The sequence below is a fragment of the Penicillium riverlandense genome (assembly GCF_028828495.1).
Source record: "Penicillium riverlandense strain IBT 135883 chromosome Unknown utg000003l_segment0_segment0, whole genome shotgun sequence".
NCBI lineage: Eukaryota > Fungi > Ascomycota > Eurotiomycetes > Eurotiales > Aspergillaceae > Penicillium > Penicillium riverlandense.
In genome coordinates this window covers 4,953,528-4,979,403 of record NW_026643196.1, presented here as the reverse complement: position 1 = coordinate 4,979,403, position 25,876 = coordinate 4,953,528, and the positions used below count along the sequence as shown (strand labels likewise).

The following is a 25,876-nucleotide window of genomic DNA, read 5'->3' as shown; positions in this document are numbered from 1 at the left end:
TTGAAGCTGATTGCGCTTTTCCCTCGTTGGATCTCCGCTCTGCGCTTCTGATGTTCTTTGCCTGCAACTGCCCTCTATCCAGCATGCATTGCCAGTGATACTCCCATCGATGCGCCCGCTTCCATCTCCTCCGTCTTTGTTTACGGTGTCGCATAAACAATGCCCGGGCCTCCGAGCGAGTCCCCGGGTCAGATACAGTCCCTCCGTCGCTCGTTCACTCTCCCAGCCAAATTAAATTCCCAAACGCCACGCGATGCGCCAGCGCTCTCCGAGAATGTGATCTTCTACCACCCAAAGGCGAAAATCGTCCAGTTTGCGCCTCGCGCCGTCCACCCCAGCCCCTCGAGTTCTGCGCCATCTGACTTCGACTATCCCGTTGATACAATCGAAACTCTGCCCTGGCGCTCAGCCACCGAACGAACCGTTGCGACGGCGCCCCTGCGACTCGAGAAGGTGCATGGGCTGACGGTCTTCCTGAAATGCGGAAATGTGGTCCACGCGATCCTGAAGAACTCGCAATGCTGGTGCGTGGATGGGGTGTCGAAGTTTGTCTTGCGCATTCGCCCCCTCACCTACTATCGCATCGAGCTGCCGCATGAAACGGAAGAGGACCACCGCGCGGTGGGAGACTTGAAAACTGCGTTGCCCACAGTCTTGCGATACGAGGTTACACCATGTCCCTTCAAGCGCGCATTCACCGTCGAAATACCAGAGGAAGCCATGGCGCCTCGGCGCAAAAAAGCATGGCGCCCGAAGACTCGGAGGGAGAGTGCGCCTGCGGATTCTCTGGGCACGCCAGATACTCTATCGCCTACTAAGTCGGATTGGATGGATTCCACGAGTACAGGGGATGACACTGACGGTAATGCCACTGATGACAGTGGGCCTACTTCCAACAAAGCCAACAGTACGGCTTTGGAAACAATACCCGATGGCGATGAGTCGTCTCCGTCCACCGACTCCATGGATCCGCCTATAGCTCCCGCTCCTCGGCGCTCGGTGACTGAGACCCCGCAAACTTTCACCAGCTTGCTGGCAAAGTTTGAAGCTACATCAGTGCATGAAGAAGATTCCGATAATGATAAGCGACGCGACGCTGAAGGATTGCCAGCAGCCGACGAAGCGGATGCACAACCTGAGCTTGAAGCACTATTTGAAACTGAAGCATCAGGTGATGCAGAGACCTCGTCTAATGCCGAGAGGTCACCTGATAAAGCTGAAACGGTTGCCGAGACTCAAAATGCTGAGGCTGAAGCACTTCTCGAGGACAGGCCGTCTTCTGATTCCGGAGCATTGCCTCAATCTGAAGATGCCGAAGCGCTGCCGGAAGCTAAAGAGGTTAAAGATTCCCTTGAAGCACCAATTCAATCTGGAGCACAACCTGAAGAACAGGAATCACCTGCCATCAAGACACTGCCGAAAGCTGAAAAGTTCGAAGCCCTCCCCGAGGCCAATAAAGCCGAAGCACTGCCGGAAATTGAAGATGAGGCTTCGCCTGTCGTTGAAACATTACCTGAAGCCGAAGAGACCAAAGAATTGACCGAAATTGAATCGTTGTCTGCAACAGAAGCACAGTCTGAAGCATTTCCGGAGGGTGAAGTGCTCCCGAAGGCTGAAGAATTGCCCGAAGCCGAGGGCTTAGCCGGTGCCGAAGTGGCGCCGGAATCCGATGCTTCACTTTCATCCAGCCCTGCGTCATTTCACTCCGCGGATCTGCTTTCACCAACCGATTCCAATTCGACCCATCCCAGCCCGTTGGAATGTTATGGCCTGACCGAAAAGATCGTCAAGTGCCATGATCATGCCATCTCGCGGGCCACTTCTCAGGATCAAGTGCCTCCCACAATAGTACGGGAATCTCAATCTGAAAAGCTTGAACTCTCCAAGAGTGAAGACATACTCGCAACGCAGCCAATGAGGGTGCAACGCATCGTGAAGGAGGACCGGTCAAGGCCTACTCTAGACTTGCCCGTCTCCTCGAGCACCAGGTTGTCCGCTCAATCTGCTATGGCGTCCACAGCGCCGCACACAGATTTCAACCACATGAGCACCGAATTCCGCCGCCGTGCACGGGCTACAAGGGAGCGAGACCTTTCGCCTATGCCTCCTCCCTCTACTATCTACCGCCCGCCCCCTAGTCGGGATGCTACATCGATCCTTACCAAGGCACTGACTATGGTCTTAATACCACCGATGTATCTGTTTGTTATCTTGCTGCACGTTGCCGCACGCATTGTTGCCAACCCGGCTGTTGACTCCACTTCTAAGGCTGGCCAGCCACCTGGTCCAAGCTATGTCAATGAGGATGATTTCAGTTTTCCCTTGGAGCCTGAAACGCCTTCTGAATATGAAGACGCAGACCTTTCCAGCAACCTGGATCCATGGGACCTGGACTAATCCGGAACCAAATCTGGGTGAGCAGCGAGTGTCGAATAAGATGGTCGGTTGCACATTCTTCTATACGATATATTCTTTAATTCGTCAATGCCCGCCCTTTCAATATCTCTGTCAGCATGAAGCTACATTAAGATATCCCCTCTGTTTTTGTGTTTTGTTATGAATATTGGGTACCCTGTTTGCATGGCTAATTGAGTGGACATATCTAGCCCGGTCTGTACGTTTTGGATGATTTGTATTCTAGCGTTGCATATATTATCATAGGAATGGAAGGAAGAAGTATACATGGTCTGCCAGTGGAAGCTGCACATGATATGTCGGGGTCCCGATGTACGCGGCAATCGATGCTTGGCGTACTTGCCGAGCCACCTGGCCCTGAGCCCTAGTGTTGTTGTGTTCTGCATTTTGTTAAATGATTTAATTCTCCGTCACGACATAACTGAGATAACGGATAAATCGGAGACAGCAGCCATTGGCCATTATTGGTCCGACACAGTAATTAAACACCGCGGGTCCATGGCGTCCGTGGGGCTGTGTGCTTAAGCGTGATAAGCCCCGGCGGACTCCGTCTCGACAATTATTTGGCAAACCGCCCACGAGACCAATGTCAGTTGTATGAAGGGAAGGGGATTTCTTCGTGTTGTTCGATGAATGCAATGTCGAAAACACAAAGCGCCATTGTTCAATTCTCAGGGTTCCAGACCGGTTACCCCTGACGATCCCCTCAGAAGCTTGGCGGAGATTAACTAGCGACAACACAATCAACACGGCCCACTCGAGATGTAACCCCCCGTCCGTGTGTTTTGGCCTGGGAATGCGGAGTCCCGTCGGCCTGTGAGCCTAGTGTGTCGAAAGAGGGGGTTACAACAACAACAAGAATGGATAAGAAGAGCTGCCGATCCCTTCTTTTCGCTCTGCCCTAAGTTCTCTCTGTACATAGTGCATTCCTATCATCAAGATGCCTTCCGCAATCAAGACTGGGCTGCTCTGCTCTCTAGCTGCTCCTGCCCTGGGTGCGGTCTGGGAGAAAGCGAGTCAAGCAACTCACAGCAATTGGTTGCATGTTGGAACTCCCAAGGCCGATGAGCCCATCAAACTGTCAATTGCCTTGAATCGTCAGAATCTCGACCAGATCGACTCCAAACTGGCTCAATTGGCGACCCCTGGCAATGCCAAGTACGGCGAATGGATGGCCAACAGCGACATCGAGCGGGAGTTTCCCGTCGTGGACGATGCCAAGGTCGTGCAGTGGCTGAAGAATGCTGGTGTCAAGAAGATCAAGCGGGAGGGTGGTCTGCTCAGCTTTGCTGCCCCTCTTCAGATCGTCAACAAGCTGCTAGACACTGAGTTTGGCTACTACCAGCAGAATGGCAATGTGCAGCTGCGCACCACCCAGTACTCCATCCCCGACGACCTGAGCAACGACATTGATCTGATCACGCCCACGGTCTTCTTTGGCAATGACCACAAGGATCTTCAGAAGACCAAGAAGGCCACGATGGCGAGTGTGAAGTCGGACCTCAAGGCCTCCACCACGAAAGTCTCGCCGGCTTGTGAGACGTCCATCACCCCTTCGTGTCTGAAGGAGATGTACAACGTGGGCGACTACGTTCCGGAGCCCTCTGCTGGCAGCCGTATCGGCTTCGGTAGTTTCTTGAACCAGAGCGCCTCAATCTCCGATCTGATCCAGTACGAAGAGCTCTTCGACATCCCCAGCCAGAGCTTCACTGTCCAGACCCTCAATGGAGGAGTTGACAATCAGACTGCCCCCATAAATGACGTGACTGAGGCCAATCTGGACGTGCAACTAATCGTCGCCGTCTCGCACCCCTTGCCCGTTCATGAGTTTATCACGGGTGGAGTCGCTCCTTTTATTCCTGATGCCGACGAGCCCACTCTCTCCGACGACGAAAATGAGCCGTACGTGTACTACTATGAGTACCTGCTCTCGCAGGATCCCTCCAAGCTGCCCCAGGTCATCTCCAACTCCTACGGTGACGATGAGCAGACCGTTCCGGAGAAGTTCGCGAAGCGTGTCTGCAATCTGATCGGTCTGAACACCCTTCGCGGAATCACTATTCTTCACTCTTCCGGTGACGAGGGTGTTGGCTCTGCCTGCCAGGCCCAAGATGGCATCACCCCCCAGTTCAACCCTATCTTCCCGGCCACCTGCCCTTACGTCACTGCTGTCGGTGGTACCTCCGACGTCGCACCCGAGGTTGCCTGGAATGCCAGTTCGGGCGGGTTCTCCAACTACTTTGAGCAGGCCTGGTACCAGAAGAACTCTGTCCACACCTACCTGTCCAACCTCGACTCTAAGGTCAAGAAGTACTACTCAAACTTTGCCAATTTCAAGGGCCGTGGCTTCCCGGACGTGTCTGCGCACAGTCTGTACCCTGACTTCGAAGTGATCTACGCTGGCAAGAAGTCTCCCTCTGGGGGTACCTCGGCCGCTGCACCCACCTTCGCTGGCATTGTCGGCCTGCTCAACGACGCCCGTCTGCGTGCTGGCAAGCCCGCTCTGGGATTCCTGAACCCCTGGCTGTACTCTGAGGGATTCAAGGCCCTGAACGACATCACTGCCGGCGGCTCCTACGGCTGCGGAGGCATCGATCCTCAGAGCGATGCGCATGTTAACGGATCCCTGGTCATTCCTGGCGCTCACTGGAACGCTACTGAAGGCTGGGATCCCGTCACTGGACTGGGTACTCCCAACTTCCAGAAGCTGAAGAAACTTGTTCTGTCTCTCTAAACGGGGCGCTGTGGGGGGGCATGTACATGAGTTGTATCGGTGGTTGTGCATATACTGTCGTTCACATACGAGATGACAAATATACCAGATAATAATAATAAGGTCTGGCAATTCTTGGGTTCTCGTTTCAAGTCTCTACCACCAGCCCGTCCGCACCCGGCAGGGGGGTTGCTGCAGAGGCGCTGTAAATGGCCCAGCATCGGTGTAGGCCAAGGGCCTCAATTAGGAACACACAATTAACCCTCTTCATCTCTCTTACAGTCAGATGGGGGATAGTCCATATATACCACGAGCAGTCTAGGAGCGGCGAGCGCGGAAAGAGTAAATGAGAAATCCTTTCTTTTTCTGCCCCAAGGCTATAAGACACAGTTTTCCATATGATAGGAAACGCAGAAGGACTGCATAGCTTGACGATTCTGAGCATTAAACTCACGTGGCAGGAACAACAACAATAATAATAGATCATGAATGCGCTTCAGTGGACGCGGGCTGAATATGGACTGGCACTGTAAAATTATAGTGTGCATCAGGCATAGGAAGCGTATCAATCACCACTGGATTTCCGTGTAATGAAAATTCGAAGGTCAAGCTTTCAAATATGTCCAGTGAAATCTTGTAATCCCCTGGGAAAATAACGAGGTTTCCATTCTCATCCGCTCTAGCCAATGAGCCGAGGGTGAGAGGCAAGTCTGATATTTGTTCCCTTCGGGTTGCAATATTGTGGAGGCGCAAGTAGGACACTAGGGATTTATTTGGTCTCGGAGCCGGACCTGCATTGTCGCTCGAAAGGAATAACAAGGCAACGTAATCGGAAGCTTCATGGCCAACATTTCTTACACGAGCTTTGACGGTTGCAAAAGGCGTGTTGTCGTTAACCAGGCCACCAGAGTTTTTCTTGCATGAGGCAACAAGTTGCTGAATGTTATACTCATGGTGCAATGTTTCCTCCCATTCGAAGTCGAACTCCGTGTAGTGAAGCCCGTAGCCGAACGGGATTACAGGCTTTCCAGTGTACCATTTGTATGTTCGCCCAGGATATGAGCCGTCCGAATTGGGGTGAAGGTTGATGTCGAAGATGCTAACTTGATCGGCATAACTGGCTGGATACTGCGTGACTGGTAGTCTACCAGCAATTGATCTTTTGCCAACAAGGACGTCAAGCAGCGCAGTACCGCCACTTTGACTAGGATATCCAGCCCAAACCAAAGCTTGGATTCCTTCGTTTTGCAGGAGGACGCTGTCGTCGAGCTGACCCCCACCAAATTGGACAACGACCATAGGCTTACGGAGCTTCGACAAGATTGCGATGAGATCGAGTTGGTTTTGGGGCCAAGTAAGCGAAGTTCGGTCAAGTGTTTCGGCCTCCATAGAATTGTCAATGCCACCGAGGTAGATTATCAAATCCGACTTCTCGGCGGCTGCAATGGCCGAGCTGAATCCAGCGGTGCTCTGATTGTTGATCGCTGTGCCCATAGCGTAATTCACTTCCACCCCAGAGCCCTTAAATGCTTCCAATGGGCTAACCAAGAAGGGCGCAGTACCAGAATAATCCCCTTGCATCTGAGTTGTGGCATTTGCAAACGGTCCAATAAGGGCAACGCTCTTATGTTTGTGGAAGGGACCCAGGGGGAGGAGCTTGTCATTTTTGAGAAGCGTCATGCCTTCGACTGCAGCCTCATACGCGAGAGCTTGCGCACCAGGGGTAGAAACGTCCGAGAAATCGAGATCACTGTACTTTGAGCCATCGAAGAAGCCGACCGTAAACAATGCCGAATATAGCCTTGCAAGTGCCTGGTCTAAAGCTTGCACCGTGGTCTGGTTGTCTGCAATCGACTCATTCAGCTTGAGGTACGAAGAGCCACATTCCAAATCCACTCCAGCGTTGAGAGCAACGGATGCTGCACCTTCTTCGCTGTCGGTAAAGTTGTGGTATTGCCAGATATCCGTGACCGCTCCGCAGTCAGACACGACATAGTTGTAGTCCGCAGTGAAATTCCAGTGCTCTCTCAGCACCTGTTCAAGGAGGAATTCGTTCGCACAAGCTGGGATGCCATCGACCGCATTGTATGAACACATGACGCTCCCTACACCCGTGTCACGCACGCAAGTCTTGAATGGAGCCAGGAAGTAGTCGGCGAGGTCCTGCTGGGTAGGGTTGTAGTCATTCCCATATCTGCCCGTCTCCAAGTCGTACACGGCGAAGTGCTTGCATGTTGCAATGACTTGTTTGTCGTCGGGGTCATCACCCTGAAGTCCCGGAATGAAATTGCGGACATAGCTCTGCACGACGAAGACATCTTCACCAGGGGTCTCTTGCCCTCTTCCCCACCGAGGATCTCTGAAAGGGTTGATATTTGGAGCCCAGAAATCGAATCCAGAAAACCCGTTGTTGCCAAACGCACGTCCTTCCCTGCCGATCACACCAGCTATTTGATGAATCAGAGCGTCATCGAAGGAAGCAGCTGTCAATATTGGTGCAGGGAAGCTGGTGGCATAACTGAAATTGGCCGGCTTTGACGTGAATTGAACACCTGGTGCGGAGCCAATGCCATGGGTTGCTTCACTCCACCACTCGTATGATGGCAAACCGAGGCGCACAGATCCGGCTGAAGCATCGACCACATTAAGGATCTTTTCCTCCAATGTCATGGAATCAACAAGTGAGCTTACTCGCTCAGCAATGCTCTTTGAAGTATCACAGACTTGGTGACTGCAGAGAGGCTGCGTTTGGCAGGCCGGCACGAAAGCAGTGTTCGTTGAGTCCCCTTGCGGGTTTAAAATCTGATACAAAGACATCCTAGTGCATAAGATCAGCCAATGAAGGCACGATATCTTTTAATCTGTATCTGGCTTACACATATGTCCCTCCGCATGAGCTGGAAGGTTCTGTCGCACATTTCGAGTTGCAGCTGCTGTCATTTGTCTTGCTCGCAGAGCTGAAGTCGGGCGAAGTACCACAAAAACATTGCCTATTCAGGTATAAGTCTGGATAACTGTATTATTCAACACCCCACATCGGCCATAGTGCAATTCACTTACGTCCCGAATTCTACACCTCCATATGCAAAACCCCGTTCGCCACACCAGTTGGCACAGTACTGTGGCGTCATACTAATTGTGCTAAGCTTCGCTGCAGTTAAGATGGAGACGCTGGGATCTAAGTAACATCCGAGATAGTTGGCAGATGCATTGTAGGCTGTCGTAGGTGCTGAGCTATTCATGGCACACATAGATGATGCCTGGACACTCGTATGTACTGCCATGAGTGACAGCAGTTCTTTTGTACCAGCCCGAAAGGGCTTGGATGGTCTCATCATTTTTCCCTCTTCTGTGCCAAGGAATACAGAACATTCGTGGCTCACTTTATACTGGGCAGACCTGAGAAAACGACACCTACAGCGATATTATAGTGCAAGTTGGGGTCGTCGTGTTATATAGACTTTTACTGTATCTACCGAGGCTTACTAGTAAAATTGCTTTATCAAACATCAGGCTAAATTACAGTCGCAATATTGGCCTGGAAGTACCCCGTCCTAAAATCCGGAAAAAATGTTTCAGCCCACCCTCGAGATCCCCACTCTTAAATAAGTGCGGGGTAATAACTCACAAAAGTAAACATTAACAAGATCTTCGAATATTAAATCTAGTATATATGCTCGAGATATACTATAAATTAATAATTACTAGATATTTATTTTACTAAACTATGAAAAGGCCCCTCATTATGGTAGGGTCGGACATTTTAATATAGCCTAATAGTAGCCTATTAGCTTTGCGGCCCTTGGGCTCTCAGGAACAAGGGGCCCAAGTTGTCAACTACCAGGGGTTTTAGCTTTCCCCACATTTTCTTCGTTACTATTTAGCCGTATTCAAATTCTATTACGATGGGCTACTACTTGTGTATTTAACCTCTAGCCGCACTATTCAGCGTCCAGAAATTCGAAGCACTATGCTAGAAATCCCCCGAGTTAATTGAATGGTTGTACAATCGATCGCTAAGACATGGCCTCTCTTAGGACTTTGTTGTTCCTAGATCCGCTAGCCCCCGGACTATGATTTAGCAGAATCCTTTCCTCCAACCCCACATTTGAGGTCAGAAGATTAATCTCGGTTAATATTCCTGTATCCTGTGAAATAGCCCACGGGTAAATGATATGTTGATACATTTCCTGAAGATGTCCATGATTACCGGAAGATATGAGCTTGATGAAAACTATAAAGTAAGCTTGCTGCACATGGTAAGGAAGCCTCAGTAAGCAGGTTACAGTGGTCCAATTATCTCTGAAGAGTCATCAGGATGTTGGGAAGCAGTATTTTCCAGATCCTTTCTTTCCTTGCCGGCGTTGGCCACGCCGTGAATCTCAAGGTAGCCAGGGATGGAGGAAATGCGTCATCTCCGCTCATGTACGGAATTATGTTTGAGGACATCAATCACTCAGGCGACGGTGGTATCTACGCGGAGCTGATCCAAAATCGCGCATTCCAAGGTAGTACCGAATTCCCTTCCACTCTTACCCCGTGGGAAGCAGTTGGAAATGCGAAATTAACCCTTCAAAATACTACTTCGCCACTCTCGTGGGCTCTTCCAACATCCGTGAACGTGGCTCAAGGACCTGGATCTGTGAAGGGAGGAGTTATTGGTCTGCAAAATCCCGGCTGGTGGGGAATCAGTGTTAAGCCGCAGACTTACACGGGTAGCTTCTGGGCAATGGGATCATATGATGGCGACTTCACTGTGAAACTGCAGTCAGCTATCACATCCCAAGTCTGGGCAAGCGTGGACGTCAAGTCAGGATGCCAGAAGGGTAAATGGATGGAACACAAGTTTCAACTCCATCCCAAGACTGCAGCTCCTAATACAAATAACACCTTCGTCCTCGAGTTCCAGGCAGGCCGTGGCTCAGTCAATTTCAATTTGATTAGCCTGTTCCCCCCAACGTATAACAACAGACCAAACGGAAATCGTCCCGATCTGATGGACGGCCTGAAAGGGCTCAAGCCAAGCTTTTTCAGAATGCCAGGGGGAAATAACATGTGCGTCATATCTTTTGGACGTTTTGAAAAGAAACAATATTTGCTAATTATCTCTCAGTGAAGGAGATACCTATAACTATCGCTGGAAATGGAATGAGACCATTGGCCCCTTGACCCAACGACCTGGACGGCCAGGAACATGGGGCTATGAGAATACCGATGGACTTGGTCTTGTTGAATATCTTCAAGTACGCTTTCCCTCGCTGTAACGTCGACCTAGCTTACCAGTTGATAGTGGTGTGAAGACCTTGAAGTCGAGCCGGTTCTTGCTGTGTGGTCAGGAGTGTACCTGAACGGGTATAACAACACCGATCCTGACGTGATCCCTGAGGCAGATATTGGTATCTATGTTCAAGATGCATTGGACGAATTGGAGTTCATCATGGGTGACGTAACAACCAAGTATGGAGCCTTGAGGGCATCTCTCGGGTATCCTCGGCCATGGAAGATCAATTACGTCGAAGTAGGTTTCTTCTGTTTCCATTGCTAGCTATGAAGGCAAGAGAACAGATGTACTGACATATGCCATGACAACAGATTGGCAACGAAGACAATCTTTCTGACCCCGCCTCGTACACAAACTACCGCTTTATGGCTTTCTACGATGCAATCCACGCTGCTTACCCATGGATCAAACTTATCTCATCTACCGGTGATCTTACTGCTATTGCTGGACACAGTGGAACCGATTACCATGAGTACTCTAGACCCAACATATACGCCACCCAGTTCGGTCTGTGGGATAACGCAAACCGTTCCCATCCTGTTTTACTGGGTGAATATGCAACCATACAGCCTAATAAGGCCGATCCATCCGCACCAGTTGACTGGAGTGGTGCTGAGCCGAGGTTGCAATATCCAATCTGGGTTGGCGCCGTGGGTGAAGCAATCTATACCCTTGGTGCCGAGAGGAACGGTGATGTTGTGATTGGTGCAAGCTATGCACCAGGTTTTCAGAATTTGAACGACTTTCAGTGGGCTGTAAGTTCATTTGATATCTCGATTACAGTCAAGTTTGTAAGACATCGCTAACCTGCTTTGTAGCCTGATCTTGTCAGCTTCAATGCAGACCCAGCCCAAGATGTTTTCTCGACCAGCTACTATGCTATCCAGGTATGTATAGTCGTAGATTGCCAAATCAATACCAAGTAGAAGACGAACCACTAACTATGTAACCAGCTTCTCTCCTCCCATCGCTATACCCACACTGCACCAATGACTTCCGACTCAGGATTTGGACCTGCTTTCTACGTCGCAGGTGTAAACCAGGGGACAAACGAATATACCTTCAAGGCTGCCATTTACAATACCACTACACCTGTACCCTTTGACATCGACTTCGAGGGTCTGGGCCACGGTGCCAAGGCAACCCTTACTGTCCTCAATGCACCAAGTGGACTTTCCAGCAACGCTGTCGGAAGAGAGAATGTGGTCAAGCGAACAGTTACTGAGCTCAAAGCACAGAAGGATGGAGTGTTCTCGTTCGAGCTGAAGCAGTATGACATTGCAGTCTTAACTACCTTCTAAACAACATCTATGATTACGGCCTAGGGCCTAGGGATGCAGTTTTGAACTTACGGTTTTAGAAAGTATAATCTTTTTGAACATAGGAATGCGTACTTTAGGTCTGCAAACAGAACCGAGAGATATTAACAGACAATGTGATACATTCTGGCCAGGTGAAACTTCAACACTAGGCTACTTCCAACCCCGTCATACAAGGAAGCTTGACATGGATAGTAGGAACCTAAAAAGGAGAGATAGCTGTAATAGGTTATTTACTGTCTTTGGAAGAAAATGGGAGACCCACTGTTAACAAATTGTCAGAGAGTGATCTCCTCTTGTCGTCTCCTGATGGCAATGCTTGCTGTAGGGTCGGCGTTCCAGGAAACCCCTGTCTTTTTGACTGTCGGCCTAGCAGAGCCAGGTGCCAGTTTAAAGTCGTACTTCAACAAGATATGACACAGAGCTATCTTGACCTCATTGACAGCAAAAAACCGCCCAGGACAGGCATGGTTTCCATATCCAAATCCAAGGTGCTCTGGCGAGGGAGAAACTAATTGCGCAGAGGTCTCATGGCCCGGGGTTTCACGCAGCTTCAAGAATCGGTAAGGGTCAAATGTATCGGGGCTCGAGTATACTTGCGGGTCCCACATTTTCTCGCCGGAGACGAGAAGGAATGTTCCTTTTCGAAGCAAAGTTCCGTCCGACAGCTTGATATCCTCTGATGCAAGGCGTCTCATAGTTGCTGTAGTGTATTTCCTCTTGTAAGTCTATCGCTGAGCTCACAGAGTAGATAAGGAAAGGAGAGGGACACACCGATTCCGATGGGCTTTAACCGCTGGCTCTCTTTCAAAACACTGTCCATCAGTTTTAATTTGTATAGAGTTGTCTTCTTCCATCCTTCCTTCTGAATCACGGAAACAACCTCCTCGCGGAGGGCTTGGATAATCTCCTCTTTACCACACATGTCCAGAAGAACTTGAGTGAGCATATCGGTGGTGGTGTGAATTGCCGCTAGTGAGAATGATATTTGCGCAACCGCTGCATCATAAGACCGGCCTTTCGCAACTTCCTCCATCCACTGCATGGCATCATTGAAGCGATTGAGCGGTTTACCTGTTCGGACGGCTTCTTTCTTTGCTTGGCGTCGCTCTTCAAGTACCGGGTTTATGATAGACCTTGCTTCCTCAAGCTCACGTCGAATTTTATGGCAGCATGGCAGGAAGTTGGCTACCAAGGGGCGCATGAACTCAGGCCATTGTCTGAGAGCCCGGGCAGCAACAAAAGAATCGACGGTATAGCTGATTGTGATGCGGAGCCAGTCCGGATTGCGGCAGATTTGGTCACCAAGGAAAACCTTAGACGACAGTTGTGCGACAATTTTGAGAATGCTTGGCTTGAGGGAAAGGTTGTGCCAATCTAACCAGAAAGAGATGTCAATCGATTTAGCATCCAAACAATGAGAGGATCTTGACGTTAACACATTACTGACCAGAATTTGCTGTCCATTCTTTCTCGAGTGCAGCGGATGTCTCATCGGATAGGGGCTCCGTAACACTCCCTTATTCAAATCACATTTATCAGTCATGTTTGTATAATAACATGAAAAGAGACTCGCTTACCCAATGTCTGCGTCAGCTTAGTGCGAACCGCTGTCTGGAAAAGCTCATCACTACGCGTTCCCTGCTGGAAGGGCTCAAATCCCCGAATATTCGAGTGAAACTCTTTCGAAATACTGGCTCCAAAGCTCAGTGAAGGATGACTCCGAATGTCGGTGGCGTACTTCGGAGCAAGGATGGTCTTAGGTCCATTATCGGAGATGACGCGAAATACGGAAGCCTGTTCGTCCGATTATTCATAGCCCTAAAAATGGGTGAATGCGCTAAAATACCTCTTTCAGACCTGATCTGATGATATTCCGAGCATCACTTAAATATCGTTGCTTAGCGTGAGTATAAGAAAGCTCAAACCACTCCCTCCCATTGAGAAGTGGAAAGTGCTGCCTTTTGGGCGCTGTCAAGAAAAATAGCAATATTGGTGAAAGGGCTATTATAAACACCCCAATAGGATCTAGACTGGGGAGCCACAAGGGTATATCAGAAATCATTATTGTTGAGATTCCCAAAGAGCCAAAAACTGAGAGGAACGGTGAAATGCAGGAGCTGACAGAAAGTGGAATATCGCGGGTACTCATTCACATTTATACCTGGAGGCAGCACGAATTGTCCTGTCCAATGCTCGTCAAGAAACTGTGTCTTCATAGAAAACAGGGCATGCATAAATTCCGCACACTTCGTCGATCTTTGTGAATACCCCACTCGGCTGCAGCAAGGGAAACAATGATTCAACGTTGCATGATGTGGGCCAACACAATCCAATTAACCGGGGGCTGCACCAATGATTTTTACCAGTCTGGTGCTGTAATTGTGGAGACGATGAATCATTGCCCATTCTTTCCAAATGCAATTCAATAGCTCGATCATTACCGGTACATACGTAAGTACTCATCCCAATCCCCCGGGATTGACCTTCGCATACTACGTCCTCCGAGCTGCCCTAAGTATAGTGTCATTAGACCACAAAAGACCGGATATTTTACAAGGTGCTTAACAATTCATGAAGCTTTCTCTACTTTGCCTCGACAGGTAGATATGACTGCAATATCTCTGTGAAGAGCCGTGTTGTCTCCATTGTGGATTAGGTATACTTGCACGGCAAAGTGAGTTGAAACCGCACGGCCTCAATATCCATTCCCTCCAGGAGTTCGGGATATCTTTCTATGAACTCGGATGTTAACCCCCATCCGCTCTCCCTTGTAAATACATCAAAAAGATCCTGGCGAATCTGCAGATCGTCATTGGAGTCACGCTCCAAGATGGCCTTCCTGCCCCCATGGCCATCGCAATTTGGCTCAGAAACAAATTTTCAAATGGGTTCGAGAAGGATTTCGAATTGTGCATAATTACATGACATAAAGTTTGCATAATTATCGACGCAATACAATTCATATCCTTACACACGAACACCTTGCATCTTGGGGATGTGCACATGGAAGTGCTCGTACCAGTCAACGAATAGAATCGTGACAAGTCAACACTACACTAGTTGAAATTAGTTAATATGCATTTGACTTGTCTTTGTCAATCCTGATATTCAACTGTTTCTTTTCATCTTTCGTTCCTGCCTTTCTATGTCATCGTTTCAGGACTGAGACGTCCCACAAGCTAGTGAATACTACCGCATAAAATATATCTGCAGAAAATGGGAAATCCTGACTTTATATACTTGTGAACATTTACTGTAACTTCTGCTCCTCCCTTTTTAGAAAGGACCAATTCACAAGGATTTCCTGATCCCATAAAAATGATATAGCCATTGAGCTGTGAACTCGTTTAAATAGTAGAATTCTGATCGTTCAGTTAAAGTGAAAAGTCACCAAAGAGACGGACTGTGCCTAGCTATCGGACTTCGGGGGCTTTCAAGAAAATCAAGCAAAGTTCTCAGCCGTCCTCTACCCTTTAGCTAAGGAAACATGAAATCACTGAAGAAAATCTTTGATCTACACGGGTAGAGCATCAAGGGGTGATATGGGCGAACGCCCCTTTTTCCCAGGCAGATGACTTCCGGGGCTCCCTAGTCATTCCCCAGGAAACCCAATTGCGCTCGTCCACCGGGTGATGGCCTTCAGTGGCTGGATTGCAGTCTCGAAACCCAACGAAGTACCTACTAGTCAATCAGTTATCCGGCTTCGGTGTGAGGGAAGGTGAGGGAGGAAAACACACAGTTTGCCACGGGCCCTGTCCCACACAAGATTTTTTGCTTTGCCAAAGGCAGGGAAGAATCCCATGGCCCGAAGTTTTCTAAAAAGAAGGGAATATAAATTAGTAATCTAGGTGATAATAAGGCAGGGGGCATACCTACTTGTGATCCTGCAAGAAGGTCTCGTGAATGAGTTCCTGTTCAGCATCTGGGAGGGTCTGGAAGGTCGTCGGCCCATTGCTATCTCCCAAGCATATTCCAGGAACCACACCCCAGACAAAATAGGTGGCGAAGCCATCTGGGACTGGCATACCAGGATCCTGAACCCGCTCTTTGTAACCAAGCAGAGGGGGTGTGATAGCTGAATTTTGCTTCCAGAAAGCCTTCATAGCGACAATCTCCATAGAAATAAACTCTTTGCTCTCAGTCGTGACCTGTTTCTGTCTCTCACTGCCGGGGTACATCTCAGTGCCTTTCCATGGAACTTGCATGTAGACCCTCATGAACGCGCGCTTTTGTGACGACGGTTCCACACAGAGGTATTTAGCTGCGCAATAGGATGACTCCGCAATACCATCATGGATCTCCTGCGGCTCCGCCTGATAGTTGTCTTCCTTTATTTTCTCGATGATACGAAAGGAGGATGGCTGGGGGTCCTCGAAGTCGATGACCTGCCCTATAGGAAGCACGAAATGGTCGATGAGTTGAATGTGGGACATTTTTGCAATCAGGAAGCGACTGGGAATGGGAGAACTGAAGAAGTGTTGGAGAGGATGAGATTCTGTCGGGTGGTATAGTACGTCATTTATACAGTTTCGCTGAGACCTTAAACTACACCTGAGGCAGGAATTATCCACCAAGCTCTTTTTGTTAGGCATGGATAAATGCCTGAAGGATACCGAACTGTCTGCCAAGTAATGCATGGATATACATAACCTAACGTTCTTTCTTGGAACTGCAGGACTTTCAAGCGTTCAAAACTGCAAAGCTTTTTTCTATCCACAAAATATGAGAAGAACTATTTTATTTGATCATTTGCATCCTCCACTTCGCAGACTTCCTATGATGTTTCTCCAGTAATCTCAGTAGGTTTATCTTGAAATATATATATGCAGCCTGGGGTCTACAAGAATCAACGGAAACAAGCAAAATTTGATAGTAAAGGGCCGGGCTGGCTAGAAAATCGATATTCAGGAGTTTACAGGCTGATGCTATTTGGTGTTTGAGACCTGAACAACCGAAGCACAAACGTCTACATGGGGGCAATTTGCTGCAGTTCATTCATGCACATCAGGTCAAAGGTCTTGAATATGCTTTTGATCTCAAATTCAGTTCTATATTATTATTTATTCATATCTTCATCATCACTCGTCGCAAGGCTTAACGTCGTACTCTACGTCAGTCCTGATAATATATTTCGCGCCCTTCCTCACTCCTGTCCCTTCATGTAGTAAGGCTCCATTCGCCTCTCCGTGGGGGAATATCGCAACGGCTCCCATCACAGGGCTCACAGGGTACGCATTAAGGGTTCCCTCCCGCGCGGCTGGCATAAAGAAAGTCGTCTCTCCGCCCTCGAACTCGTCGTTGAGATATAGTAAGAAGGTGTACAAGGAGCTCTGCTTCTTTCCTTCGGGCGAGGAGTCGTACACATACGTGTCATCGGGGAGGATACCGGATGGCGGCCAAGCTCCGTCAATATGGCACCGGTACTCGGCGCCAGGGACGTATCTGTACACGCGAAAGCGCCGATTGATGCCTCGGGCTAGGCGGCCATTGATCGAGGGCGGTACATAAGGGGAGATTCGCGCCCAGAGCATGTCGTGGAAAGTGGTGTCGACTACCCAATAAAAATTGTGGGCAAGGATGCTCATATCTCCATCTTCTCGGAGGGGCGCGTCGGGAAGGAAATTGACTGATTCGCCGGCAGCAATGATTGCCTTGCACTCGGCGGCAGAAAGTACATTCAGAGCGAGGCCGAGGCCGGGCACAGCGGGATGTGGGTGATATGTTATGGAAGGGCTGATGGGAGCCAGTGGGACGGCGTTCGGGGCGGTAGTGTAGAGGATGGCGGGATGGTGGTTCGGAGGTTTGCGGAGTGGGCCTGGAGTGCGGTCAATGACGCGGATGGCGGAGGGAGACTTCGGCGCCTCGGCGAGGATAGATTTGTCGAGGACCGAAGCGTAGACCTGGAGTGGTGCCGTCGAGGGGCGGAGGTCCCAGATGGACTGGAAGGCGATCGGAGAGGTGGAGTCGATGGCGTTCGGGTTGGTGTCAATTGGGGTGCTGACACGTAGGGTGGCATCGAGGACGCCGAGTAGTTCCATGTCCCTTGCGCTGCGCTCAAGAGGGACACAATAAAAAGCTTCGGGCTGTGTCGACAAGCCGCTAACGACGTCCAGATCTCGCACCCAGCGACATAAGGCTCCAATCTTGGGTTGTTCGCCCCTGAGCCTCATCTCGGCGAGCAGGATCTTGGCTTCGAGGTATTTCTGATCGACCAGGGCACCCGTTATTCGTGCTGTCAGGTTGGCACCCTCTATCAAACGATTAGTTACAGATATCAATGAGAGACAACGCAGCAGCGTACCAGCGGTGTTGAGCCCTGTTGCACAGGCCTGGCGGAAGTCATAGACTGCGACTCGGAGGTCTTTGCATGCCTTTGACTTGGTCAGGCTAGGGTATTGTGCGAGGGTCGTAAGCGTCTCGATGGTGATGTCGAGCTCCTCGTCTGGGACGACCGTTTTGAGGTGTTTAGGCTCGAGAGTTGATCCATCGGGAGGCGGCGTTAGGGTAGAAGAGTCTGCTTTGGGAAGTTTTTGTGGAAGTTCGACTTGCGCATTGCGCTTGCGCTTGGCCGATTTGGACTTGGCCATGGTTATTTATCTGATAAATAGGTTGTTAGTTGATTGACTGAGAATTTTGTGTGGGGTGCATTCTGTCGCGGAAAATCAAATTCCCGCCGGATTACTGACTTCGGAGTTGACTGGTCAGTGATCTTTGGGAGGGTTCCTAATAAGGTACAATAATGCAAGTTGGAATTGTACCGAGAGATAACATTTGTGAGGTGAAAGATGATAATATGGAGACCTTAGGATAACGCTACCTAACGTACTGGATACCTTCAAGGGAGATAACACGACTACAGCTTACCTACCCAAAATGGAACATCACGTGGGCCCTTGTTGTGATAGATACTTCCTTTTACGGTTAAGCGACCGCCCCTATGCTGAGCGATGGGGTGGTCATCTCGATGCACGCTAGCAAATTCCACCAATGCGCGCAAGCTGATTGGATTATGGTCTATTGGTTCATCTGCGTACCTAAGATTGCGTCCCGTGCCGAGTCTAGTCGCCGGTGATAAATCGATGAAACGCCCCCCCCTTCTTTCGATGACTTCCGGTGCAAAAAGCTGTTGAGCCAACCACTTCATCGGGTCCATCATGTTGAGTCTCGGCCAGATTCTCATCCTAGGCCTCGTCGCCGTCTTGGGAGTCGCCGTCTATCGACGCCAAAGCCATGAAGCCCGTGAACCACCGCTCGTGGCAAGCGCCATTCCCATCTTCGGACACTTGATCGGCTTGCTCTGGTATGGCGTTGCCTATTTTGGAAAGCAAGCGTGAGCTCCTACCCCTTTTTTTGCGGTCTATTCCGAGCTGGTCTGACGTCGTCGACAGCGAAAAACACTCGGCGCGCCCGGTTTTTTCACTAGATCTGCTCTTCAACAAGATCTATGTAATTAGCTCCCCGGCACTGATGCGCAATATTCAGCAAAACCCCAAGACTCTTGTTTTCGAGCCTTTCACGTTGTTTTCCGCTGAACGTATGGCGGGCGTCTCTCCGCGGACTCTTGACCTGTTGAAATCGAAGCAGCCCAGTGGCGCTACTCTCTCTACAGAAATTTTGCACCGTATGCATCCTTCGTTGTTGGGCAAATCCCTGGATCAGATGAACGAGAGAATGATTCGGCTGCTACGGCCTTTTATCGACGAACTAGAGACTGTGGGGACAGTTGACTTGTATGAGTGGACTCGCCATTCAGTTACGGTTGCGAGCACCGATTCCTCCTACGGGGACATGAACCCTTACAAGGACCGGAAAGTCGAGGATGCATTCTGGTTTGTGCTGTACGGTCTCTGCACACCGTGTCCCAGGCTAAATCCATGATGTAGGGATTTCGACAATAACCTTAGTCCATTGATAGCAAATACGCTCCCGTGGCTGACGGCCCGTACGGCTTGGAAGGGCCGGGAGACTCTTGCTCGTGCGTTTGAAGACTATTATAACCGCGGAGGACACGAAGACTCCTCCGACCTAACCTTGGGCCGATTTCAAATACCACGGGACGCAGGCGTTACCGTGAGAGATATCGCGTTGCTGGAGACGAGTATGGCGTTTGCCTTGCTATCCAACACTGTTCCAGCAGCGTTCTGGGCCCTGTACGATATGTTCTCCCGAGCCGACTTGCTAGAACAGGTTCGTGATGAAGTACAAGCAAATGCAGTGCACATCTCGGAGGATGGCACGCACGTTATTGATCTTGCCGATCTGCGTGACGACTGCCCGTTCTTGATGTCCGCTTTCCAGGAGATTCTTCGTACGAGATCATCATCTTCTCCCACGCGCTTCGTTACCAAAGAGCTTATTATTGGTGACCGGTATCTGTTGAAAGAAGGGCATGTCGTTATGATGCCTGCGATCTCCATTGGCCGAAACCCTGATGTCTGGGGCTTGACAAATGGTGATTTTGACCCGAGACGATTCATGAAGGCCACGCCTTCCGACAATCAGACAGATAAGAAGAAGGACCCCCGGCGTGTAGGCGGGTTCATGTCTTTCGGCGTCTCGCCGGTCATCTGTCCCGGCCGCCACTTTGCGAGCGGTGAGCTCCTGGGGTTGATTGCCATGACGGTTATGCGCTTCGACATGTTTCCTGTGGGCGGGATCTGGAAGGACCCGAAGACGAATCCAAAAGCCATCACATCTATTATGGGTCCACTTAGGGATGGGTTTAATGTCAATGTGCGGCCGAGGAAGGAGTTTGAAGGCACCAGCTGGGACTTTAGAGTCACAGAGGGCAAAAGTAGATATCCGCTGGTGATAGGATAGAGAAATGGTCAATTCAGCATTTCGCTGTTGTAAACCGATCTCAGTCGGTATCGGGATATATCAACACTGATGAAAGCCTGTACAAATAATATGTGGGATATTACCCAAAACAGGAGAGAAAATTAACATTAAACGCCGGAAAATGCAGTAATTGCAAGCCGCAACTGGAAGCAAGTCTCGTAAAAGGAGATGAGAGCGTGCGCTCATGCTTCGGTCGTCTTGGAAGCGCCACCCTTCGCCTTCGCCTTCCCCTTCCGCTTGCTGCGATCTCGCTTCTTCAATCCAGCCATACCCGTCTTGCACACCTCTGCATACCGAGCGTAGAAAGACTCGAGGTCAATCTGGTTGACAATCGTGGACATTTTCACCTTTGTCGACTTGTTCTTCGTGACTCTGGAGGACTTTCCACTCTTGCCCGCTGATTTCGGGTTCGGCGAATTGGTGTTTCCGTCCGTGGCACGGATAAGGATGGATGGTTGGGAGTTGGACGAATCGGCATCAGGCATAGGTTTCTGGGTGAGATAGACAGAGCCGCGTGACTTTTGGGAGGTCTTGGAGAGCAGATCGGTGAGGGACGAGAAGAACTAGTAGAGATGTTAGTGATCTGGTATTGAGGCGAATGCGCGGTCGAGACAGTAAATACCTCATCGTGGCTCAAATGCGGCGCCATTGTGAGTATCCTTGGTCCAGACGCACGGAGATTGAATGAATGATTGCGCAAGTGTCGAGGATGGGATTCGACCAACAACCAAATCCACTGTGGGGGACTGGTGACTTCACCGCCCTCGTGTTTCGTCGGCAGAAAAGTGAAAAAAGTCCACTGACCGCCTGTGCCCGCTATCCTTCAACGGCAACCTCCATTCTTTGCAGCACAAAACACTCAACGCAGCCATGGTGCAACGACGCCACCATAATACGACGTCGCTACCACGGGATTTGCGGAGTGAACTGGGGATACGCGACACCTACGGCGATCGGAAGCGCCGTCAAGCCGGGCCCTCATCTCGCAAAGACCGCCGGCGGGTGGAGCGCGCGGAGAAGAAGTCTCGAAAGGCACCTCCGCCGAATCGCAAGAATGGGAAGCGATACGAGGAAACTATCAAGGATGATTTTGACTTAGACGAGGACGAAGAGCAGTCTGAGGAGGTGGAACACAATACGCCAAAGACGAAATCAAAATCCGCCAAGACCACCCAGCAGCCAAAGCCGGCTATGAAGAAGCGGCCTATGCCAGAAGAGATTGATCTAGATGAGGGGGATGATGACACTGAAGAGTCGGAAGAGGAATCACAAGGGCTCCATATCTCGGCAACCGTCAAGTCTAAACTTGCGCAAGACGATGCAGAAATCGCGGCTTTGGAGAAAAAACTTGGTCTCAAAAAGGGCAAGAAACTCCCAAAAGCTTTTGAAGAGGATGGATTAAATGACTTGCTTGGCGATCTGGCTGAGGACTCGGAAGACGACAGTCGGAAGCGCAAACGGGAAGCTGATGATTGGCTACAAAGCAAGCGACAAAAGGCTCAAGCACTTCAAATGGAAGGACGGGATGATGACGAGGATGATACGGAGAGCTCCGACGACGATATCGATCTTGACGAGGAAGACTTTGGAAGTGATTCTGAGGGTGACGAGGACAGTGAAGGCAGCGAGTTCGCCGGCTTTGACGAGAACGACAACAAGCAGCTTAAGAAACGAGAAAATCCCTATGTGGCACCTGTCACAAAGCCGCAAAGCAACCAGCCACAGAAATATGTCCCGCCATCATTGCGAGCGCGTGCTGATCCGGAGACGGAGTCTCTTACTCGACTGAGACGCCAGGCGCAGGGTCATCTGAATAAAATGTCCGAGGCAAACCTAATTTCCATTGTTTCCGAATTCGAAAAACTTTACCGCGACTACCCTCGCCAGCATGTTACGTCGACAATTATCGATCTTCTCATGGGTCTGATCTGTGAAAGGTCTGCCCTTCAGGATACATTTCTCGTCCTCCATGCGGGATTCATTGCGGCTCTATACAAGCTTATGGGAATGGATTTCGGTGCAGAGATTGTACAAAAGATTGTTGAGACCTTGGATGCGAACGAGGACGACGGCGGGAAATTCGAGGGGAAAGAGGTCATCAATCTGGTCTCTCTTCTCTCGCAACTGTATAATTTCCACGTCATCGGCAGCCCGCTGATGTTTGACTACATCCGACTATTTCTGCAAGAGATTACGGAGACCAATACCGAGCTCCTGCTAAAGGTCATCCGAAGTAAGTAGAACTAATCATACGCAATCACAATTGGCCTAACCTTGATGCAGACTCCGGCCCGCAGCTTCGACAGGACGATCCATCTGCTCTGAAGGATATTGTCTTGCTCATTCAGCCTGCTGTGGCAAAGATTGGTGAGGACAGCCTCTCCGTTCGCACGAAATTTATGATCGATATCATTACGGATTTGAAAAACAACCGTGTGAAATCCGGAATTGGCGCGAACATCACATCAGAGCATGTCACCAAGATGCGCAAGATTTTGGGGTCTCTGAACAACTCACGAGTAATACGCGCGTCAGAGCCCATCAACATCACCCGCGCGGACATTCAAAACTCTTCCAAGAAGGGTAAATGGTGGCTGGTCGGTGCAAGCTGGAAAGAAGATCCTTTGGTATCTGCACGGCAAGAGCTGTCCGATCTAACCCCAACCCATCCCGATGCTGTTGCCGAGGAAGACAGCGACCCCGAGCCCGATCTTGCACAGCTTGCAAAGACCCACAGAATGAACACTGATGTTCGACGGTCGATCTTCGTTGCCATCATGTCCGCCACAGACTACCAAGACGCCAATGTCCGCCTTCTAAAGCTCCGGCTAAAGCGTGCTCAAGAGTTTGAAATCCCGCGCGTGCTACTTCACTGCGCAATGGAAGAAGAAGCACATAACCCGTACTACACGCTTATTGCACGCCGACTTTGCGGCGAATCGGGCCGACGCATCAAGGTCTCCTTCATGTTCGCTCTCTGGAACATATTCAAGCGGATGGGCGAGAAGAACGACCTGGATGATGAGGACGACGATGGCGGCTTTGACGCTGACGATGACGAGAACGCCATCAGCATGAAATCTGTTGTCAATCTGGCCAAGATGTTCGGCATTCTCATTGCCGACGGGACCCTGACGCTCAACATCCTGAAGAACCTCAATTTTGCCTATCTGCAGCTCAAGACGAAAAATTTTGTGGAGTTATTGATTATCACTATCATCCAACAATCCCAAAAGTCTAAGCGTACTTCGAAGAAAAGATCGAAAAAGACAGACGCTGACGATGCCAAGGATGAGGAGGCTCTTATGCAAATTTTCTTGCGCGTTCAGGACTCGCCACACATTGCCAAGGGGCTGATTTTCTTTGTGCGCAAGGTTGTTGCTAAGACGGACATTGTATCTCCGGAGGAGCAGAAGTTGGTGCGATGGGGTTGCAATGTCGCGGTGGATGCGCTAAAGGCTATCTCGGGTTGATAAATTCAAAGCGACTGAACTGGAGTACGGACAGATATCAGATACATTTATCGAACTTATGTATATTGATGCAAAATCCAATGCAAAAAAATAAATAAAGCATATAATCTTTTCCAAGAAGGAACTATAGAACAAAGAGTACTTGCCTTTCACTGCGCTAGGCTCCTGAGTCCCAGCTCTCGTCACTATTGAACTATTGCGACCTATGCCTCAGTCATGTTAATTCCATGCCCCCCTCAATATTCCAAACCAGCGACAGCCTGGATCCTTGGGAATCCCGAGCTATCGATCTTGGGGAAAATGGATTTTCTGCGCTCCGTCTCGATCTTGAAAGCCTCAATCCAGCGTTCAACTTCCTCCTGGCTACTCCAATCACTGATAGCTTTGTCCGCCAGTCCAATCTGATGCAACTGGGTACCAGAGGCTTGGGTATGCTGCGGCAAGGGCACAAAATTTTCGAGGGCCCCGGTGACTCGACCTTCGAGTATCTCTTTACAGAAGAAGGGCTCTGCTGCGAGTGGGCGGCCGATCCCGATGCCATCACAAGCTCCGCCGTTAATGGCGTCAACCATACCTTTGGAAGTTCTGAAACCGCCCGTTACGATCAGTTTCGTTTTCTTGAGATGCGGTCGGATCATCTCGGCAAATTCAATGAAATATGCCTCGCGAGCTTTCTGTTGTAGTTCACTTCTTAGCTTCCGTTATACAGTGGATTCTCGGATTTCGTACCGTGGATTCTTTTTTGTGCTCAAAAGCTCGACCTTCGAAGGTGCCCCCAGATAGGTCGACGAAGTCTAGCTTAGCCTCTTCGAGTTTCATACAAAGCCACTGGCACTCCTCTGGTTTGGTGCCTTGAAATGACATTAGGCTGGTGGCTTTGCACATCCGGGGGACTAGGGTTCATACCTCCAGCCTGAAATTCAACAGAATTGACTTTCGCGCAAATAATGAAGTTAGGGTCTGGAACCCGTCGTCTTATCTCATCAATGATCTCAAAGACAATGCGACTACGGTTCTGCAGACTTCCTCCATATTCGTCGGTTCTCAGGTTGGTAGTTTTGCTTAGAAATTGCGCGAGGAGATAGCCATGGGCGCAATGAATCTATCTTGATTTAGTAGAAGACTTCATATTTGAAAGGCTAGAATACCTGGACCCCATCATGCCCTGCTTGGTGGCACAAGTATGCCGTTTCACCGTACCAGCGAACCAATTCATGAATCTCAGGGACTGTAAGCGCGCGAGGCTTGCCAAAATCATTGCCAGCCCAGTGAATCTTAAGTTCGACATCACTTGCGCTGACTGGATTAGGATTAAGTGCGATGTTTCCCTGTCGACCGGGGTGAGAGAGTTGGGCGATGAAGAGAGACCCGTGAGCCTTGGCAGCGGCAGACAATTTTTTGAATTCTTCGATTCGATTGTCATGGTTATCGCAAAGGATAGGGTTTCCGAACCCCTCTACCGCATCATAGCGAAGCATGAGATTGCCGCCAACGATTATTCCAATATCACCCTCACCCCATCGCGCATAGAGGTTGATCATCTCTTTACTTGGAACGCCACGGGCTGTCTATTTCAGAGTAAGCATCGAGGAAGTGGGATATATAAATTGCCTTACAATGTCGTCAAGTCCACTGGACCAGCTGCATAGCCGCTCGGTCATGGGTGCCTTCAGAAACCGATTCTTTGCGATACGACCAGAGAATGGGAGCTGAATAGGCTCTGCTAAGACATTGGTGCTGACAGGCTCACACTTCGAGCGAATAAAGCCCTGTCCAGCGACCGCTTTGCCATGAATAGTGTGAGACATAGTGATGATGGTGATATTTGAAT

The 25,876-nt window shown here is 49.8% G+C and overlaps 11 protein-coding genes across 11 annotated transcripts; 5 read left to right on the top strand and 6 right to left on the bottom strand.

Moving 5' to 3' along the window:
* Positions 1-159: 159 nt before the first annotated feature.
* N7474_005648 (uncharacterized protein) lies at positions 160-2,397 on the top strand (the record flags this gene model as incomplete). Its single annotated transcript, XM_057197063.1, has 1 exon — positions 160-2,397. One exon carries the CDS (start codon positions 160-162, stop codon positions 2,395-2,397), a length of 2,238 nt encoding a protein of 745 aa, XP_057054459.1.
* Positions 2,398-3,355: 958 nt separating this feature from the next.
* On the top strand, positions 3,356-5,149 carry N7474_005647 (S53 family peptidase; the record flags this gene model as incomplete). The annotated part of the gene is made up of 1 exon (XM_057197062.1): positions 3,356-5,149. One exon carries the CDS (start codon positions 3,356-3,358, stop codon positions 5,147-5,149), a length of 1,794 nt encoding a protein of 597 aa, XP_057054458.1.
* A 462-nt stretch (positions 5,150-5,611) lies between these two features.
* Positions 5,612-8,412, bottom strand: N7474_005646 (glycoside hydrolase superfamily; the record flags this gene model as incomplete). Its single annotated transcript, XM_057197061.1, has 3 exons — positions 5,612-7,930; positions 8,007-8,118; positions 8,189-8,412. The coding sequence occupies 3 exons, from the start codon at positions 8,410-8,412 to the stop codon at positions 5,612-5,614; spliced, it is 2,655 nt and encodes an 884-aa protein (XP_057054457.1).
* A 1,034-nt stretch (positions 8,413-9,446) lies between these two features.
* Positions 9,447-11,710, top strand: N7474_005645 (alpha-L-arabinofuranosidase A; the record flags this gene model as incomplete). The annotated part of the gene is made up of 6 exons (XM_057197060.1): positions 9,447-10,183; positions 10,242-10,371; positions 10,419-10,646; positions 10,721-11,164; positions 11,228-11,296; positions 11,363-11,710. The coding sequence occupies 6 exons, from the start codon at positions 9,447-9,449 to the stop codon at positions 11,708-11,710; spliced, it is 1,956 nt and encodes a 651-aa protein (XP_057054456.1).
* Positions 11,711-12,006: 296 nt separating this feature from the next.
* N7474_005644 (cytochrome P450) lies at positions 12,007-13,793 on the bottom strand (the record flags this gene model as incomplete). Its single annotated transcript, XM_057197059.1, has 5 exons — positions 12,007-12,405; positions 12,501-13,082; positions 13,179-13,247; positions 13,337-13,525; positions 13,578-13,793. 5 exons carry the CDS (start codon positions 13,791-13,793, stop codon positions 12,007-12,009), a joined length of 1,455 nt encoding a protein of 484 aa, XP_057054455.1.
* Positions 13,794-15,261: 1,468 nt separating this feature from the next.
* N7474_005643 (uncharacterized protein) lies at positions 15,262-16,164 on the bottom strand (the record flags this gene model as incomplete). Its single annotated transcript, XM_057197058.1, has 3 exons — positions 15,262-15,409; positions 15,469-15,546; positions 15,608-16,164. The coding sequence occupies 3 exons, from the start codon at positions 16,162-16,164 to the stop codon at positions 15,262-15,264; spliced, it is 783 nt and encodes a 260-aa protein (XP_057054454.1).
* A 645-nt stretch (positions 16,165-16,809) lies between these two features.
* Positions 16,810-18,318, bottom strand: N7474_005642 (prolyl hydroxylase family protein; the record flags this gene model as incomplete). Its single annotated transcript, XM_057197057.1, has 2 exons — positions 16,810-17,981; positions 18,033-18,318. 2 exons carry the CDS (start codon positions 18,316-18,318, stop codon positions 16,810-16,812), a joined length of 1,458 nt encoding a protein of 485 aa, XP_057054453.1.
* A 567-nt stretch (positions 18,319-18,885) lies between these two features.
* On the top strand, positions 18,886-20,551 carry N7474_005641 (cytochrome P450; the record flags this gene model as incomplete). The annotated part of the gene is made up of 3 exons (XM_057197056.1): positions 18,886-19,061; positions 19,120-19,560; positions 19,615-20,551. The coding sequence occupies 3 exons, from the start codon at positions 18,886-18,888 to the stop codon at positions 20,549-20,551; spliced, it is 1,554 nt and encodes a 517-aa protein (XP_057054452.1).
* A 203-nt stretch (positions 20,552-20,754) lies between these two features.
* Positions 20,755-21,221, bottom strand: N7474_005640 (signal recognition particle 14 kDa protein; the record flags this gene model as incomplete). The annotated part of the gene is made up of 2 exons (XM_057197055.1): positions 20,755-21,135; positions 21,195-21,221. The coding sequence occupies 2 exons, from the start codon at positions 21,219-21,221 to the stop codon at positions 20,755-20,757; spliced, it is 408 nt and encodes a 135-aa protein (XP_057054451.1).
* Positions 21,222-21,442: 221 nt separating this feature from the next.
* On the top strand, positions 21,443-24,045 carry N7474_005639 (MIF4G domain-containing protein; the record flags this gene model as incomplete). Its single annotated transcript, XM_057197054.1, has 2 exons — positions 21,443-22,805; positions 22,856-24,045. 2 exons carry the CDS (start codon positions 21,443-21,445, stop codon positions 24,043-24,045), a joined length of 2,553 nt encoding a protein of 850 aa, XP_057054450.1.
* Positions 24,046-24,281: 236 nt separating this feature from the next.
* Positions 24,282-25,853, bottom strand: N7474_005638 (NADH:flavin oxidoreductase/NADH oxidase family protein; the record flags this gene model as incomplete). Its single annotated transcript, XM_057197053.1, has 5 exons — positions 24,282-24,719; positions 24,775-24,896; positions 24,952-25,147; positions 25,194-25,613; positions 25,662-25,853. 5 exons carry the CDS (start codon positions 25,851-25,853, stop codon positions 24,282-24,284), a joined length of 1,368 nt encoding a protein of 455 aa, XP_057054449.1.
* Positions 25,854-25,876: the final 23 nt, after the last annotated feature.